The 15,943-nt window shown below is 51.4% G+C and overlaps 1 protein-coding gene and 1 long non-coding RNA gene across 4 annotated transcripts in view; one reads left to right on the forward strand and one right to left on the reverse strand.

The window, feature by feature from the left end:
• Positions 1–1,484, forward strand: part of LOC128774706 (uncharacterized) — a 54,927-nt gene extending 53,443 nt beyond the window's left edge. For both annotated transcript variants that reach the window (XR_008419112.1, XR_008419110.1), the window contains one exon: positions 191–1,484. This is a non-coding gene — a long non-coding RNA (uncharacterized LOC128774706). The remainder of the gene's footprint in view (positions 1–190) is intronic.
• Positions 1–15,943, reverse strand: part of LOC109251230 (myosin-16) — a 62,088-nt gene that overhangs the window by 40,459 nt on the left and 5,686 nt on the right. Inside the window, exons 5-18 of one of the 2 annotated variants that reach the window (XM_019422622.2) lie at positions 15,621–15,717; positions 14,741–14,833; positions 13,688–13,751; positions 13,012–13,110; positions 11,268–11,371; positions 10,324–10,462; positions 9,688–9,956; positions 7,838–8,008; positions 6,226–6,405; positions 4,441–4,567; positions 3,606–3,664; positions 2,380–2,467; positions 1,480–1,597; positions 155–275 (exon numbers count right to left, since the gene is read on the reverse strand). In XM_019422622.2, coding sequence (XP_019278167.1) covers positions 155–275; positions 1,480–1,597; positions 2,380–2,467; positions 3,606–3,664; positions 4,441–4,567; positions 6,226–6,405; positions 7,838–8,008; positions 9,688–9,956; positions 10,324–10,462; positions 11,268–11,371; positions 13,012–13,110; positions 13,688–13,751; positions 14,741–14,833; positions 15,621–15,717 — 1,729 coding nt within the window. Of the gene's footprint in view, positions 1–154; positions 276–1,479; positions 1,598–2,379; positions 2,468–3,605; positions 3,665–4,440; positions 4,568–6,225; positions 6,406–7,837; positions 8,009–9,687; positions 9,957–10,323; positions 10,463–11,267; positions 11,372–13,011; positions 13,111–13,687; positions 13,802–14,740; positions 14,834–15,620; positions 15,718–15,943 lie in introns of those variants that run through there. The other variant, XM_019422621.2, reaches the window with a different exon arrangement.

The raw sequence follows: 15,943 nt of genomic DNA on the forward strand, positions 1-15,943 counted from the left end.
TTTGCAGAGGAGGAAACTGAGGCTCTCAGCAGCCGTGGGGCTTGCCTAAGGCAGGCAACTGGTCAGCGGCCAAGCTGGAACTCACACCCTGAAGCCCACCTTCTTGGGACGAGGCTGAGTGGTAGAGGGAGGGAGTATCACCAGAAGCCCCTACCTTGGTATGCCCAATTTTGTATTCATTCACATCCAGGTCAATGGACCCGAGCAGCAGCTCTGAGGCCTTCTTGTTGTCTACAAACCCCTGAGGAATCACATTGGGGTTCAGCACTTGGTACCTGTTGGGAGAGAGATGATGACAGCCACCATGACGCCCAAGCTGGCAGTTCAGGAAGTACATCCATGCAGTTGACACATCCATTGGTCTTTGTGATGGCCTTGGAATCATGGTTAGACCTGTTCTGCAGATGCCCTCGGCAGGCACTGGGGTGGGACTGGCAGGAGACACTGGGGAGTGAATGTCTGTGTGGGTCAGGAGTTCAAAGGGCTGGTGCTCCTAGAAATGAAAACACTAAAAATTTTCCTTCCTGATCTTTTCTTCCAGACATAGGAGAAGCACTTCTTTTTCTGGCCTGCAAGCAGCCCCCTTTGTGATTTAGACAAGTCCTTCCCTGTTTACAGCCTTCAGAGGGCTAGGACAGGATGACCTCTAATGACTTGTCCATCAACCTATGGTCCTATGTTCTAGCATGTAGGGAGTGGGTAGAAGGGAAATAATCCCTAAGGTGGAGGTGTTACTTTGGGTTCCCCCAGAAGCAGACCCTGGGACAAGGTATCCAAATGCAAATAGTTTACTTGGGGGATGGCAGAGTTGGGGAGGGGGACAGGGCAGTCAATAAGAGGCATGTTATCAGGTCAGTTATCAGAATGGGCAGCTGGGGATTAATGTTGCTAGGGGGTACTGGGAACAGTGGTGTGCTGAGACCAACTCCTACCGGCCGGCAAGAGCCAATTGGGTGAATCTCTCCCCAACCCCACATTCACTGGTGTCACATCGCTTGGCTTGAAATCAGCCATGGGAGTGTTTACACCATGGAAATCTAAAAACACTATAAATCAGGGCTTTTTAATTTCTTAATTTTTATTATTTTTTAAAAATGTAACCTGGAGAGCCTGTTGTTAGACATTTATCTGGGAGCCTCACTCATAGTTAGCCCACCAGAAGAGTAAGGGAATTGAAATACTGATATGCCAGTTGTCTGTAAGTCATTGGTTATGGGCCGCTCCTGGGGAAGGCATTAATTCCTGAGACTTTCAGCCTGCCAAGTAACAAAGCTGGTTCAAGAGCCAGAGAAAGCCCTCAGGCACAGAAATGCAGGTTCTGGCAGTTGAAAGTCAGGCCAAGGTGTACTCAGGTAGTAACAGTGAGCTGGTATCCGTCATCGTACCCATAGCATCTGCTACAACAGGACTATATTTATCAATCAGTCCATCCCTGGAAACTGAGAACTGTACTCAGGCTATCAGGAAGACATCACTCACCTCTGTTTGAACTCTGGGTACTGCATCCTGTTTGGGAAGCCCTTCCTGCAAATACGGATGCCTTCCAGGACTCCATTGCAAGCCAGCTGGTGCATGATCAGGTGGGCGTCCACCACGCCTGCCAAGAGGGAGGGTGCAGGATGTAGTCAGTGTTCTAGGGTGGCACAGGCCACTCCTTGTCACTGCAGAAAGCTAACTGAACATCTGTGTTGTCAACCCCAGTCTCCTCCCGTCATTGCACGCAGGGCCCCACAATTCAGCCAAGACCAAAGGCCCTCCTGAGTATGACTTCTAGCTGGTTCTCACCCAGCCAGAACATGATTTTCGCTTTACAAAACAGCTAGAATATGATTTGGGGGGATCCATTTTGGGGGATCCTTTCAGTGCCCCATTTTGTGCCCTAGTCATCCCTCGTGATTAAAAGTGAACTTAATTCAGGGCGCCTGGGTGGCTCAGTCAGTTAAGTGTCCGACTTCGCCTCAGGTCATGATCTCACGGTTAGTGAGTTCAAGCCCCACATTGGGCTCTGCATTGACAGTGCAGAGCCTGCTTCGAATCCTCTGTCTCTCTCTCACTCTCTCTCTCTCTCAAAAATAAAGAAACATTACAAATTTTTAAAACGGATTTCATTTATACCTGGCTCACAGTTTGTGTGCAACAAACATTAGCTATTTTTATTAACGGTTATTGTTTCATTGGGTCAAAACTGTCGCAAGTTTGAAAAATTGGTGGGAGGAGAGGTTGGCAAAGAAGAGAAACAATACTTAAGGTTTCAAAAATACTAAACTGCTCTCTACGTGTTCACTATGTTAAAAACAAGAAAGGGTATGTAGTTTAAGCAAACACTAACTTCACAGAGCCTGAGGACCTCCAGCAGGGAGACATGTCCCCATGATGTACCTGATTGCTTGAACTCGTTGGGGACAATGCAGCGGACAAAATGGGGAGCCGTGCTGTGGAGGGTGGCCATCAGCTTATTCAACTGCTCCTGGGGGTGGAGGAAAAAGGAGAAGAAAGACTGAATTAATAAGCTCAGTGTTGGTGTTGCAGGATACCGATGCTCAGGACAGGTCTTCATTTAGATTTCAACTAATTCACGTCTTTTTAAAATTTTTTTAATGTTTATTTACTTTTGAGAGAGAGACAGACAGAGCGTGAGCAGGGGAGGGGCAGAGAGAGAGGGAGACACAGAACCCAAAGCAAGGCTCCAGGCCCCAAGCTGTCAGCACAGAGCCAGACACGGGGCTGGAGCCCACAAACTGTGAGATCATGACCTGAGCTAAGGTCAGATGCTTAACTGACTGAGCCACCCAGGTGCCCCTAGAGTGCAATTAATTAAGTTAAAATGTAAATTCAAATTGAGTTCTTCTGCTGCACCAGCCTCTTTTCAAGCACTCACTAGCCATGTGTGGCTAGTGGCTACCATCATGGATGGCATATTGGGCAGTGCCCGTCTGTCATCTCAGAGGGACTTGCCCAAGGTGACGTGGTTTTCAATAAGCAGGGCCCTTCTTGATTCAGCGCTGGCTCATCATAGAGTCTCGATACTAGAAGGAACCATAGTGCCTGTGAGGACGAAGCCCCCCCCCCCGCCCCCCCGTTGTTAACCTCCCTATGGAGGTTCCCTCCTCCTCTGCTTGGATTCCTCCAATGAGGTAGCCCACTCCACTTCCAGGCGGCTAGATCCTTGGCAAATATTGAAATCTTTCTTCGGGTCACATCTCCCTATTGGCTGCCTTTCTACACTTTGGAACATATCCCCAGTAATGCCCCAAATCTGTGGAAGTTGTGACCGGCCTAGAGGATCTGCCAGCCAACTCTGGGGCTCAAGATCTTAGGCACTGATATCTCCAATGATGCCACTCCCTGGGTTTCAGTCCGAAATGATGTGGTTGGACTGAACCATCTCTAAGGGTCTTTTCTGCTCTGAGGTCCTGTGGTTCCGTGACCCCTTTGGAAGGAAACAGACTCCTTACATGGAAGAGGCCACCGTAGGCGTAGAAATGAACTCGTCCTGTCCTGGGCTGGGAGGTGGCAGCCAGACCACCACACCATTAGAAGGGAGTGTTCAATGGAAAGGAGGGTTCACTGGATGCACAGTGGCCTCTGGGGCAGCCCCTACTCACCCTGTAGAAGTTGGAGACTGTCATGAAGGAAGACCCCCTCTTCTGCTTCTTGGTTCCAGCTGAGGAAGAAAAACACACGTTTCATGTCAAAACACAGCATGGAGACAGGCAGCCCCATTCAGTGCTCCATGTCGAAGAGACACATTCTCTGGTTTAAAAAGGCTTTTCTTAGGACTAGGTGAGGTGGGGGCCCTCACACCAGGAAAAGGACATCTACCAGGGAAGGGTTGAGTGGGATGACCATGGTCTAATGGTCAAAAGGAGTGCTATGCTCTCTGGAGAGGGTGTAGCCCTTTGTGACTTAGGGCTACACATAGAGACAAACTGTTCCCATTGCCTGGGCGGGAAGAAGAGCCTGCAGACCATCTGGAGGCATTGCACGTTGGTGGTGAAAATGTCAATGAATTCAAGGAAATTTGCAGCTCTTGCCCCACTGAGTGACCGCCACCTTGGGCAGCTCCCATCCAGGCCGTTCCCTGTGGGCCACACGACCTCGATTGGGTAGGAGGCAAGGCTGGGCTTGGCCTGAGCCTCAGACAGAGGAGAGCGGGGAGCAGAACATAAGCACACGCATTTGGGCATCTACTCTTCCAAAGCAGTATTGCTCCACCCAGAGGTGACATGGGCCCAGCGGGCAGTACAGTTGACGGAAGCTCGCAGGATGCGTGCGCACCTCTCCACTGCACTGTCATCCATGGCCTCCCTCAAGTAACTTGTCACCCATTCATCCACTTCGCAGGAGTTGAATAAGGTGAGTTTTGTTTCCTTGTTTCCATTTTGGCCACTAAAGGGCATCAGCACAGGGGGACTGGACACCACAAGGCGTCATTCATACCTGGAGCCTCCTCTTCTTTGAAGAGAAGGGCCAGTAGCACCAAGGATGATTTCTGGAACAAGCCCACCACTGTTTCATTCAGGGGGTCTTTGTTCTTCTCCAGCCATCCAGTGATGTTGTAGCCCACCTGGAGGGGACAAGCGCCAGTGGTTACCTTCCAGGTCTAGCATCCACCTTTTGGGTCCCACAGCCAGAACCTCTACCTACAGGTTCTGCCTGCTCTGGGTTCCCAAGATCAACCTCCAACCCCATCTCCTGGGGCTTCAGCTCTTGACCTGATGACTTTCCTGGAGTCCTGGGATGTCCCTGAACCACAGTAAGAGGTGGAGGCCCCACTATCTGCTTTCTTGGGCATTTGCAGTTTGCCTGTTTAGGTCACCCTGTCTCCGAGCTTTCCCCACAAAACAGGACTCCCCAGCTACTTTCTGTTGGGGTGTGACCTCCTCTTGCAAGTCTGGTTTGGCTGGCTACTCTGAGCCTCCCTGACCTCCTGGCTCTTTTTCTACCCAGGTGGGTTGATCTTCTTCCAGGCTCAGCCCTTGCTCTGACTGACTGGCCTCGACCAGGGAAATCCTGAGCTACATGAAGAGCTCCCTACAAGGGTGTCTGGTCTCCCCTTGCTCAAGGGCACACATCCCTTGGCCATTGCCTGGTGGAAGGGGGGCTCCATCTAGCCACACCTGGGATCCATGTGTTTAGTTAATTGGACATCCATTAATTTCTATTTCCTGTTTTGCTATGTGGCCCTAGCTGGGGAGGCAAAGAGGAAGGCACATTTCAAATTCTTCCACTGAACGTAGGGAACCGAGGAAAACAGATAAGAAGCAGAAACCTTTGGGCTTTCCTTCCCCTGTAGAGCATAAAGACATTCATCACCTGCAGGCCTTACTTTAGAGCCTTCTTGGAGGTGCATAGGTCCCATTAGACTTTGAATATTCCATTGCTATCAATACAGAGCCCTCTCATTTCATCGTGGGAGGTGAGGCGGAGCACAGCAGTCGGCCTCCAAAGCTGCTGTTTACTCTACTTGTTGGCATAATTCATTTTGCAAGTAATTGGCATTGTTATGGTTGATGAGGTCATAAAATCCTGGCCCCGATGCCCGATCCAAGAGCAGCTTTCCTGACAGCTCTGTGCTAAGGCTGCTGTTTCCCTGCAGTTAAACCCACAGAAGCTCAACAAACTCCAGTGGTAACAGGGAGCACGGGCGTTTACAGCAATACCGCAAATCGCAGGAAAATAAAACACATTCTCAAGAGCTGGCTGAACAAACGTGGTCTCCCCTATCAGTTATTCAAATAAGAAGCTAATTCCCTCTTCCCCAAGGACTAAGTTTGTCATGAGTGAAAAAGCCACTCCAGAGATGTCGTTTTGTTGCTTTGGTGACCATGAGCCGTCAGAAGGATAAGTTAATCCGTTGGGGGATAATTGATAGGCTCGTGGACTTTTTTCCCTTTTTTGCACGTGTTGTAAATTCTGTCCAAGATCTAAGTGCAGCTGTCAAACCAAGGGCCGCAAACAATGGTGTGGCCCTGGCAGGTGAACTGCTGGTGGCTCCCTGGCAGGCAGCCTTGGCTGGATTGCTTTGGATTTCTCAGAGGGAGAAGTGATGAGGAAGTATGAGTCAGGGGTCATTTCACTGAGCTGATCACCCTGTTCTATGGCCGCTGCACCAGCTGGAGGCAGGAAGCCTCAGCAAGGTCACGGCAGGAAGGACCTACAATAGCCAGAGCTGCCTGCAGCAAGAAGATAGATGGCCCCAGGAGGCGCCAACAGGGTACTCACGGTGCCTGCATAGTGGATGAGCTCGAAGTGGGCCTCGGGCCCCTTGCCTTTGCCCCCCTTGGGCTTGAGGAAGTTGCTGGACTTTCCCAGGTGGTTGTCATACAGGGCCGCCTTGAAGGTGGCGTCGGTGGCCTTGGGGAAGACACACTGTTCCTCCAAGATGGAGAAGATGCCCATGGGCTAGAAGGAAGAGCGGTGGATGTTGTTAGAGGAGGCCATAGGACCCCAACAGGGCCACTCAGGTGTTGGCCTAGGGGTGGTGGGAGGGGTGCCCCAGACACCCGCGTGGCCAGCCAGGAAGCAGAACTCTGGGCATAGACCCTCAGGAACAGTGAAGTTGCTCCAAGGTCTGGTCTTTGAATGCCAAGGCCATTTACACTTGAAAGAGACTAGAATTCATTGAGTCTAACAGAAGGGGAGATGGAAGTCTGAAAGGGCTACTTAGCTCCCCAAATGCTAATCCCTCCCAAACAGTGGTGCCAGGCAGCCTTGGCCCTCAGGGAAATGGTGAAATCAGTGACACCCGTCCTCTCTGAATTTAATTCTCTGTTATCCGCTCCTGCCCTCCGTGACGTTTCTGGCTACCAAGAACCACATATGGTTCTTCTCACAGAAGAGGAGAGCTCACATGGGAGCTCATAAAACTGTCAGTGACTTAATATCTATGGAGGGTCTGGATTTCTAAAAATTTCTGGAAGAGGGCAGTGCTTAACCCCAAAGCTCAAGCATGAGGGACATTTCAGGCTCTGTGGCAGCCGGACAGGGGGTATTTGTCGGTGTTAGAGGACAGGTGGATTGTGTGTGCAGCCTGTTTGGGGAGACTCTTTTCCTGGGAGGTTGAGGCTGGGCTCACATCGGGGACCCCAGCCTGCTTTCTCACCCCTAGGCTGAGTCTCAGAGACAACATATATTCTTTCTCCTATTTCTTGATTTTTTACTTTTTAATAATTTTAAACTTGCAAAAGAGTGCAGAATATTCCTACACGTCCTTCATTCAGCTTCTCCAAATGTTAATGCAAGCTTGGTAACGACAATGAAAACCAGAAAATTAAAATTGATACAATACTATGAACAGACTGTTCACATTTTGTCATCTGTCCTGTCAATGTCCTTTTCCTGTCCCTTTTCTGCATTTGCTTGAACAGTATATATTCTTGAACTAGGCCATTTGCTAGAACATTCCTGATGGTGTGACTACAGGGGTGGTGATTAGGTTGTCTGGGTTAGAACCTGACTGTGCCATTCACAGGGTGTATAATCTTGGACAAGTTTCTTCCTTTCTCTGTGCCTTAATGTTCCCATCTGTGAAATGGTTGTATTGTGTCACACACACACACACACACACACACACACACACACCCTGCCATATATATGGTAGCTTGTGATGATCCAATGAGTTGAGGCATACAACAGCCCAACTAATGGTGACCATTGCAATCACTGTTGTACCCATTTTGCAGAGAGGAAGCTAGAGGTCAGACCAACCAAGGTCATTAGTGGTGTTGCTGGTGCCACTTCCCTGTGGGTCCCCGTGAAGTCCCCTTCTGAGGGGCAAGCCCTGATCAGGGTCCTGGCCTCTCTCTTGAAGCCCCTCCTGTGAGCAGCGAGTTACCTTTTCCAGGAGGTCAATGCAGGCCTGCAGGTCAAGGCCAAAGTCGATGAAGACCCACTCGATGCCCTCCCTCTTGTACTCCTCCTGCTCCAGCACGAACATGTGGTGGTTGAAGAACTGTTGCAGCTTCTCGTTGGTGAAGTTGATGCACAGCTGCTCGAAGCTGTTGAACTGAGGAGGGAGGGCAGAGAGCAGGGTGTCAGCCGGGACCCAGACAGAGCCTCCCGGGGGCCGGGACCGAGGGACAAGTGACAAGCAGAGCTCAAATTTGCCGAGGGCCAACTAGCGTCAGGCGCTGCCCAGATGCCTGAACGCCCACCCTGGGACAGTGCTGCATCAGCCCTGCAAGAAGCCCTTCTCGGTGACCATCCCCTGCAAAGGCACAGAGCAGCTTAGCACCTGCAGAGGAGGGTGGGGGCAGAGGGGGGCAGAGGGAAGTAGGAGGGAAGGGGAGGACAGGGGGCGCCCAAACCTCGGATGCCGTCTCCTGTAGTTAATGAAAATCATTATGGAGGGGCGCCTGGGTGGCACAGTTGGTTAAGCATCCGACTCTTGATCTGAGCTCAGGTCATGATCTCACAGTTCATGAGTTTGAGCCCCACATCAGGCTGTGCACTGACAGTGCGGAGCCTGTTTGAGATTCTCTCTCCCTCTCTCTGTCCCTCCCCTGCTTGGGCTCTCTCTCTCTCTCTCTCTCAAAATAAATAAACTTAAAAAAGAAAGAAAAAGAAAATCATTGCGGAAAGAATCATTTTTTTTTTTTTTTTCAGGATAGAAATCATTTGAGAGGCTTTATGGATTCTGCCCTGCTGTGTGCCTTTGGACAGTTCTCTCTCTCTCTGTAGTTTTTTTAATCCTCATCTGTAGGATGAAAGGGCTTGAGGGGTTTACAAGCCTTTAACAAAAAACCAGAGAGTGCTTTCTCTTGATGAAACCCCAGGCTAAAGCAGAGGTGCCACTGTAGTCACAGAGCACACACACGTGCTAGACCCTGCACTGAGATGCCTCTGCTCAAAACCTGACGAGGCAAGAATGATTAGTGTCCCCATTAATACGTGGAGAAACAGAGGCACACGGCTTGGAAGTGGCCCAAGATGGGATTCGAACCCTGTTTGTCTATAGCACACACTTTGCTGTTGGCACACGTCATCCTCCCTTCCTCTCGTCCCTCCCCTGCTGGCTCTCAGGGGCTCCCCAGGATACCAGGGAGCACAGTCCAGAAACTCTAAGCCTCCTTCTACCTATGAAATTAAATGACTCTCTTGGAAACGGCAGCCAAATTAGCCTTTTAGAGCCTGAAAGAAATTGGGGTAAGCTTTTTTTTTTTTTTTTTTTAAATCCATCTGTGGCCAGTAGAAATTCTTAAAATAATAGGATAGTGGAGTGAAATGGACTTTATAGATCATCTCTCCCCGTTGGTTCATTTTAGACTTGAGAAAACTGAGGCTCAGAGAGGAATAGCTACTTTCCTAAGACCACATAGCTAGTTGATGGCCAACCTGAGTCCAGAACCAGATCGACCAACTCCTAATCACGTGGCCTTCAGTTACAAAGATAAAATATTCCTGACCCACTGCACTAGCCTGGGATGAGACCCGAGTCTCTCTTGTGTAGGAAAAAGGTGAGAGGTCACCAGTGTTGTGCTGGTACATCAGCTTGCTCACTCGCTCTCTCCCTCCCTCCCCCTCTAAAGAAAGAAAGAAAGAAAGACAGAAAGAAAGAAAGAGCAAATAACTGAGATTGGCCCGCCCCAGGTCCGAGATGAGAAACCAGAGAACCACGGTGAGAAGTAGCTTCTGGAAGAAAAATGGCCACCCCAAAGCAGAAACAGAATGCCAGGGCAGGCACACCTCAAAGATCTCGAAGCCGGCGATGTCCAGCACGCCGATGAAGAATTGCCTCTGCATCTTGGTGTCCAAGGTCTTGTTGATCCTGACCACCAGCCACTTGAACATCTTGTCATAGACGGCCTTGCCCAGAGCCCCGATGGAGTTGTGGCACTGTTCCATATTCTGGCCCTTCTGCACAAACTCATTGCCTACTTTGACCCGGGGCCTGGTGATGCCCTTCTGGAGCTCCCCGGAATTGAGACCCATGAGATGGGCAACTTTGTCAGCCACTGAGTAGGGACAGAAAAAGCAGGCGAGTGAAAGAAAGATGATGCCCTGCCCCGGAGAAGCCCGGTGCCATCTATCGTGTTTAGGGAAGGGGATGAGGGCAGGGTGGCAGAGACCCCGTGTTGCCAATGAGAAAACAGAGGTCTGAGATGGTTTCCACACTCGCTCAAGGTCAAGTGGCAAAGCAGAGTAAAGAAACCGAAACTATGGCTCTGACTCTCTGTCCTGTCTCTCTGATTATTATTGATGTCTGGACATCCAAGGAACATTCTTGGTTTATAGCATGTCTCTGAAATGTTCACAAAGCCTCCGAGATCTGTGAGCCCCCGCCACTGGTGCTGCCTCCTCCCTGAACAGCCAAACACCTACCCTCCGTGGTGTCCACTTCAGCCTGCTCCTCTCTGGGCTTCTGCTTGAACTTCATGTTGCCAAAATGCATGATGCCCCCGGTCAGCTTATAAATGCCAATCTTTTCGTCGGCACTGAAGCCCAGCACGTCAAAGGCAACCTGCAAGTCCACAGGGAAGAGAAAGGCAAGAAACTCCTGGCTTCTCGTTCCACAGAACAGAGGCCACGGCACTGCAGTTGTGGGCTGGCCCTGATGGGCCACTGCAATACGGTGTGGGCTCTGGAGGTCAGACACACCCTGGCCAGAGACAGGTCTGTTTTCCTCCCAGGGGCCCAGACCAAATGCTCTGCACTATAGTCATTTGTGTTTATCTAACCTCCCCGGCCTCTGTTTACTCATCTGCAAAACGGGGATAGTAGGTGGTCATAAGGATAAACTGAAATGATGTGTAAATGTTTAGGCCATTACTTCACACACAGTGAGAATTAGATACACAATAACACATTGGAGGTGGCATTATTATTACCATCATTATTACTGTTCAGGCTTCATGCTAGGTCCTGGGAGAGGGAAAGGCCAAGATGCATCACGAATCAATTCTACCATCAAAGAGGAGAGTGGACACAAATACCCTAACAGAAGTTATAGGTGCTCAGAGTGAGAAGAGGAGAGAGAGAGAGAGAGAGAGAGAGGTGGGAACTTAAGAGACTGGAGGGTCACTTCTAGCCAGGACGTGAAGCAGATGGCCCCTTAGGTTCCGTGGAATCCTAGTTCAATTCTGCTTGCTGTGACGGGCCGGAGAGAAGAGCCAGCTGCAGCCCGGGAGACCCCCGGGGGGAGAATCTGGGCCGCTGCCTGGCTGCTCTGGGTGGCCCCACCCCAATTCCGGTGGCAGCGCATGCAGGGCCCCACAGTTTCTGTCTTGGCTGTCCCTGTGGTGTGCCGGCCACGCCCACCCACTCACGTCTGTGATCTGCAGCTCCTCCCCGTCGTCCATGTTCTCCACCACAGTGACGCCCTGGCTCACCCAGTGGTACTCCTTAGGGTTGGGGACCAGCAGCAAAGTCTCTGCCAAGAGCAGGAAAGCAGATTAGCAGCTTGGTGACCTGCGGTTTTCTTCTCTTTCCTTTGTAAGCCGTATCCCCTAAATGCCTCTCATGTGCCCGGCATGATGCAGGGGGCATCATGGGGCTACAGAGCTGACTAAGATATTATCCCTACCCTCGGGGATCACCCAGAGTCATGGAGAGATTTGAAAAGGGCACATGAGGAGTTTTAGGACAGCAAGAGGGTCTCGGGAACTTGGTTGTGTCCTCCATCACTTGGCCCAGTACCTGGCACCTCCTGGGTGCCCTGTAGATATTTGGGGAATAAATGAATTCCTATTTATTTTCCCCTTCCTCTCCCCTAGAAAAAGCCATTTACATTCTAAGGCAGAAGGTAACACAACGATTGCAGCGGGCAATAACAATCACTCGCACGTAAGAAGCGTGAAGACTGTGCTTTTACAAAGATACGCACTTGGATTTTTCCTCAAATGTGTGCCCCTCTTGATCTATCTTTGTTTTTCTGCTTTTGGAGGAGACGTTGGTGCAAGAAATACTTTCATTTTCCTTCATCTCTACTGTTGAGAAAAACTAGAGCCCAAGAAGGAAGATAAATGTGGGCGGTCACCCTGCTCGAGGGTCAGGGATGCAGTGGGGCTTGGTGGGGAGTGTGGCAACCAGGAGAGCTTGAGCCCCATCTGAAGGGGCCACCACCATCCGACTGCCTTGATTGGAGCCGTGTGGGAGGGCAGGGCCATGGCTGCTGGATCTTCTATAACTTCAGAGAAACAAGAAGTCGGTGATGTTTTTTCGTTTTGTCTTGTTTTACTTATAGCAGGGATTACTATCAAATTCCACTCATTGGTTCAGAGACCCTAGTGTTGTCAGTGAAAGACTTGCCCCTCATGGAGCGCACTACCCATGCTTGTGACTTTATCAACAAGCCAGTGGCCTCAAATCCAAGGGTGGTGATTTGTTTTGTTTTGTTTTGTTTTGTTTTATGTGAAGTCTTCCAATTTCAAAATGCCATCCGTTAATTGAAAGGGACAGTGTGTCCAACACAAATAAAGCCCACTTGTGAGTGGGGAGAGGTCCCTAGTCTTTGGTGGGGTTAGAAGGTGTGTGTGTGTGGAAGAGTGAGTCTTCATCTCTCCCCTGACTTTATACCCTGAGCAGGTCTGCCATGAACAGTTGAGCATGTTGGTGCCTGCACAAGAGCATCTCGGTGAGTGAGTGAGTGTACTCTGCTCATCAGACTATGCACTCTGTGGGCTCTGTCCACCTAGAGGGGAACCTCTTGTTATTGCACGTGCAACGGTCCTGGGCTGACCTCTCTTGCTCCTGTCTAGCTCTGGGCCCAGAGGCAGCAGGTGCAAGCCCCATATCTCAGGTCTATGTCTCAGCCCTGAGTTGCAGGCATTCCAAAGCCCCGTCTGTGGTATGGGCCAACAGCGGTGCTAAGTCTCACGAGGCTGTTGTGAAGAGGAGACATGAGGAGAACCTCAGGCAAGTTCCCTGTAGCCTATGCACACACAACTGTAAGAAATTCATGCAAAACCACAGGGGACGGCACCAGACCCTCTGCGTTCGGGAGTCTTTTTGTTACTGAAACAAGAGGAAAAGCAAGTTAAGGGGCAGGTGGACAGACATAAGGATCTTTACCAATAAGTTCAGGCTTCTTGTTAGAGAGAATCTGGTAGAAGATGTGGTAGCCCCTCTCAGCTGCTTGCTGGGAGATGACCCGAGATTTCTCTAAGAGATCTGGAGAGGAGTAAATACAAGAAAATGAACACAGACCCATGCTGTCTGGGGTGCAGGGTGCCATTGCAGAAGGGCTCCTCTCTCCGTGCAGTCCCATGCGATAGCCAGCTCAGGGGCCATTTTCTCCACCCCAGACACAGCTTCTGGGGGCCTCACTGCCCACGGAGGGGACCCCCGGGGGGAGAAGGGCCAGCCCTCTGGGCATGAGACAGCAGGCTGCCTTCAGAAGGGCCCTGCCCCGGTTTCATGTTCCTCTGTTGCTGTTTTGAAATTCTTAAAAACTTTTTTTTTTTGAGTTTATTTATTGTGAGATAGAGAGAACTAGTTGGGGGGGGGCAGAGATAGAGGGGGACAGAGGATCCAAAGTGGGCTCGATGCGGGGCTCGAACTCATAAACCGTGAGATCATGACCCGAGCCGAAGTCTGACGCTTAATCGACTGAGCCACCCAGGCACCCCAAATTCTTAAATACTTTTTTTTTTTTAAAAAAGGAGCCTCTCATGTTCATTTTACTCCGGGCCCCACATGCTATGTCGCTGGTCCCGCCCGAAGAACTCTCCAAAGGGGCCTGACTCACAGCTCTCGATGTCCGCTCCAGCCAGTTTGCCTGTAGTTCCGAAGTGGATTCGGATGAACTTGCCCTGAGCATGGAGGAAAGGGCCGTGAGGGAGGACGCGTGTGGTGCTAGACCAACACGTGGGCCGGGTTTGGCCACAGTCCCCCACTGGCAGCCCCCCTGAGTTCCAAGGGCGCTGTTTGGAATGTAACTGGGCCAGACATGGCTGTACGTGGAGCCGCGGATTTCCCGTGCAGAGGAGTTAGATGGGGCTTGGAGCTAAATTTAAGGTCTGTGGGGTAACCCCGCAGGGTATTTGTGGGGAGAGGAGCACCAGCAGGAGGGGCTGGGATCACTGGAAAGTCAGCTTAGAGGCAGGCATGGTGAGAATTTGACCAGCCGGCGTGGGGGGCACGCTACTGAGTCTCTTTATTGAGACACCACATTCCTCTCCCTGCCCTTTGGCAGAACCACCAATAAATTCTCCTGGAAAGAGGCTTCTCTGTGTCTCCGCCTCTGCTGCTCCTGGCCCATCTGCTCACCTCTATTCCTCACCTGCCCCCACTTCCTCCCTACCCAGCCCTGTTTACCTAGGCTCCCCGCCAGCACCCTGGTAATGAGGGGCCCCCCAGCAGGAGACTGGGAACCAGGAAGGAAGCCCCTCACATAGTGCCCCGGTAGAGGTCCCACAAGAGAGCTGAGCTGGTTCCAGAATCCACCAGGGCCCTTCGGATGGACTGCACCTTTCCTGCATCCCTCCGGCAGGGGGATGGGCAGAGTTGTCTGCAGCTTCCAGCCGCTGTGAATCTCTGGCTCCCCCGTCTGACTTCGCAGCCCCTCATCACCCTGTTACCAAGTCTCTGCATTCAAGCTCTTTGATTTCAATACTGATGTGGGCTATGTGTGATGTAGACCTTGACAGATAAGGCCTTAAAACTCTCTGGGAAGGAGATGCTGTGACTTGCCTCATTCCATTTGCATGTTTAAATCAGCCCTAATTTGCTTACCTGGAATAGGGTGATGGCACCTGTCCCACCACCCCCAGGGGCCACTGTTGTCGTTGTTCACACTTACAAAGCGAGAAGAGTTGTTGTTTCTGATGGTCTTGGCGTTCCCAAAAGCCTCCAGTACAGGGTTTGCCTGGATGATTTGATCCTCCAAGGACCCCTGGCCCAGAGAGAGAGACACACACAAAGTTGGGTGCTGCCTGGGGATTCAGGGCTTTCAAATGACTATGGCTTGTGAGCTGGGAACCAGGAGGGGAATGGCCTTGGGGAGGCCTGGAAATCAGGGCAGGAGGGAACCTGTGAAGAGGGCCACCCCCTGATGACCATCGCCCTATGGCCCTGACACCGGACGGACACCTGTCAGATGACAGGCCCTGATTCTTAGCTGGTGCTGGAGAGACTCCAGAGTGAGCCTGAAAACCCTTCCCTGGGCATCCCTGGTCTTCCTCATGAGCCTTTCCTTTGTCGGCTTTTGTAGCTGCCCCTGGCCCGGCTATTGTTCCTTGGGCCCCGGGGCCACGGGGGCCTGTGGAAGCAGCTGATGAGGAGCTGATGTCCCCCATCCTCCTCTGCCAGGCATAAATGGCTCTGCCACCTACCCCTCTGGGGACAGACATGAGGGGGGGGGGCAGCAGAATACATCCTGTAGGGGGAGGCCCAGGTCTGTGGCCTCCTCCTCCCAATGTGGTCCTTCCTACCCTTCTCTCCAAGATGCCTCCTCCTCTGTAAAATGGCCCAAACCCCAGGACACCTATGAGGGTCACATGGGCTCTGCATGTGTGCTCTCCTGTGTGTGTCCTCCTGTGTGTGCCTCCTATGTGTGCCCTCCTGTGTGTGCCCCCCTGTGTGTGCTCCCCTGTGTGTGCCCCCCGTGTGTGCCCCTCTGTGTGTGCCTGAAGACAGGGTGGGCTGGGGTGACAGACTCTGAGTCTGCCCATCAGCCCTACCTTTCCACCCGAGGACTGTTTGCCAGTTCCTCCGACATTGGCAAAGTACTGGATGACCTTCTTCGTGTTCTCAGTCTTGCCAGCACCGGATTCTCCCCTGCAAATGGATAATAGGAGCAGAGTGAAGTGCAAGGAGGGGCTTGGCTGCAGAGAAGCAAAGCAATAAGCGGTGCAGGCTGAGTGTTGCCATGATTCATCCCTCAGCCGGGACACACAGGTGGGGGGGTGGGGACACAGACCCCCCGCCCCCCAACCTCAGTTTCACAAGTGCAGCCTTAAGGTCCTGCTAAGCCCATTCACAGCCTGCAGATTTCCATACCAAG

The sequence above is a fragment of the Panthera pardus genome, unplaced genomic scaffold, assembly GCF_024362965.1.
Source record: "Panthera pardus isolate Hobbes unplaced genomic scaffold, ASM2436296v1 HiC_scaffold_4, whole genome shotgun sequence".
Taxonomy (NCBI): domain Eukaryota; kingdom Metazoa; phylum Chordata; class Mammalia; order Carnivora; family Felidae; genus Panthera; species Panthera pardus.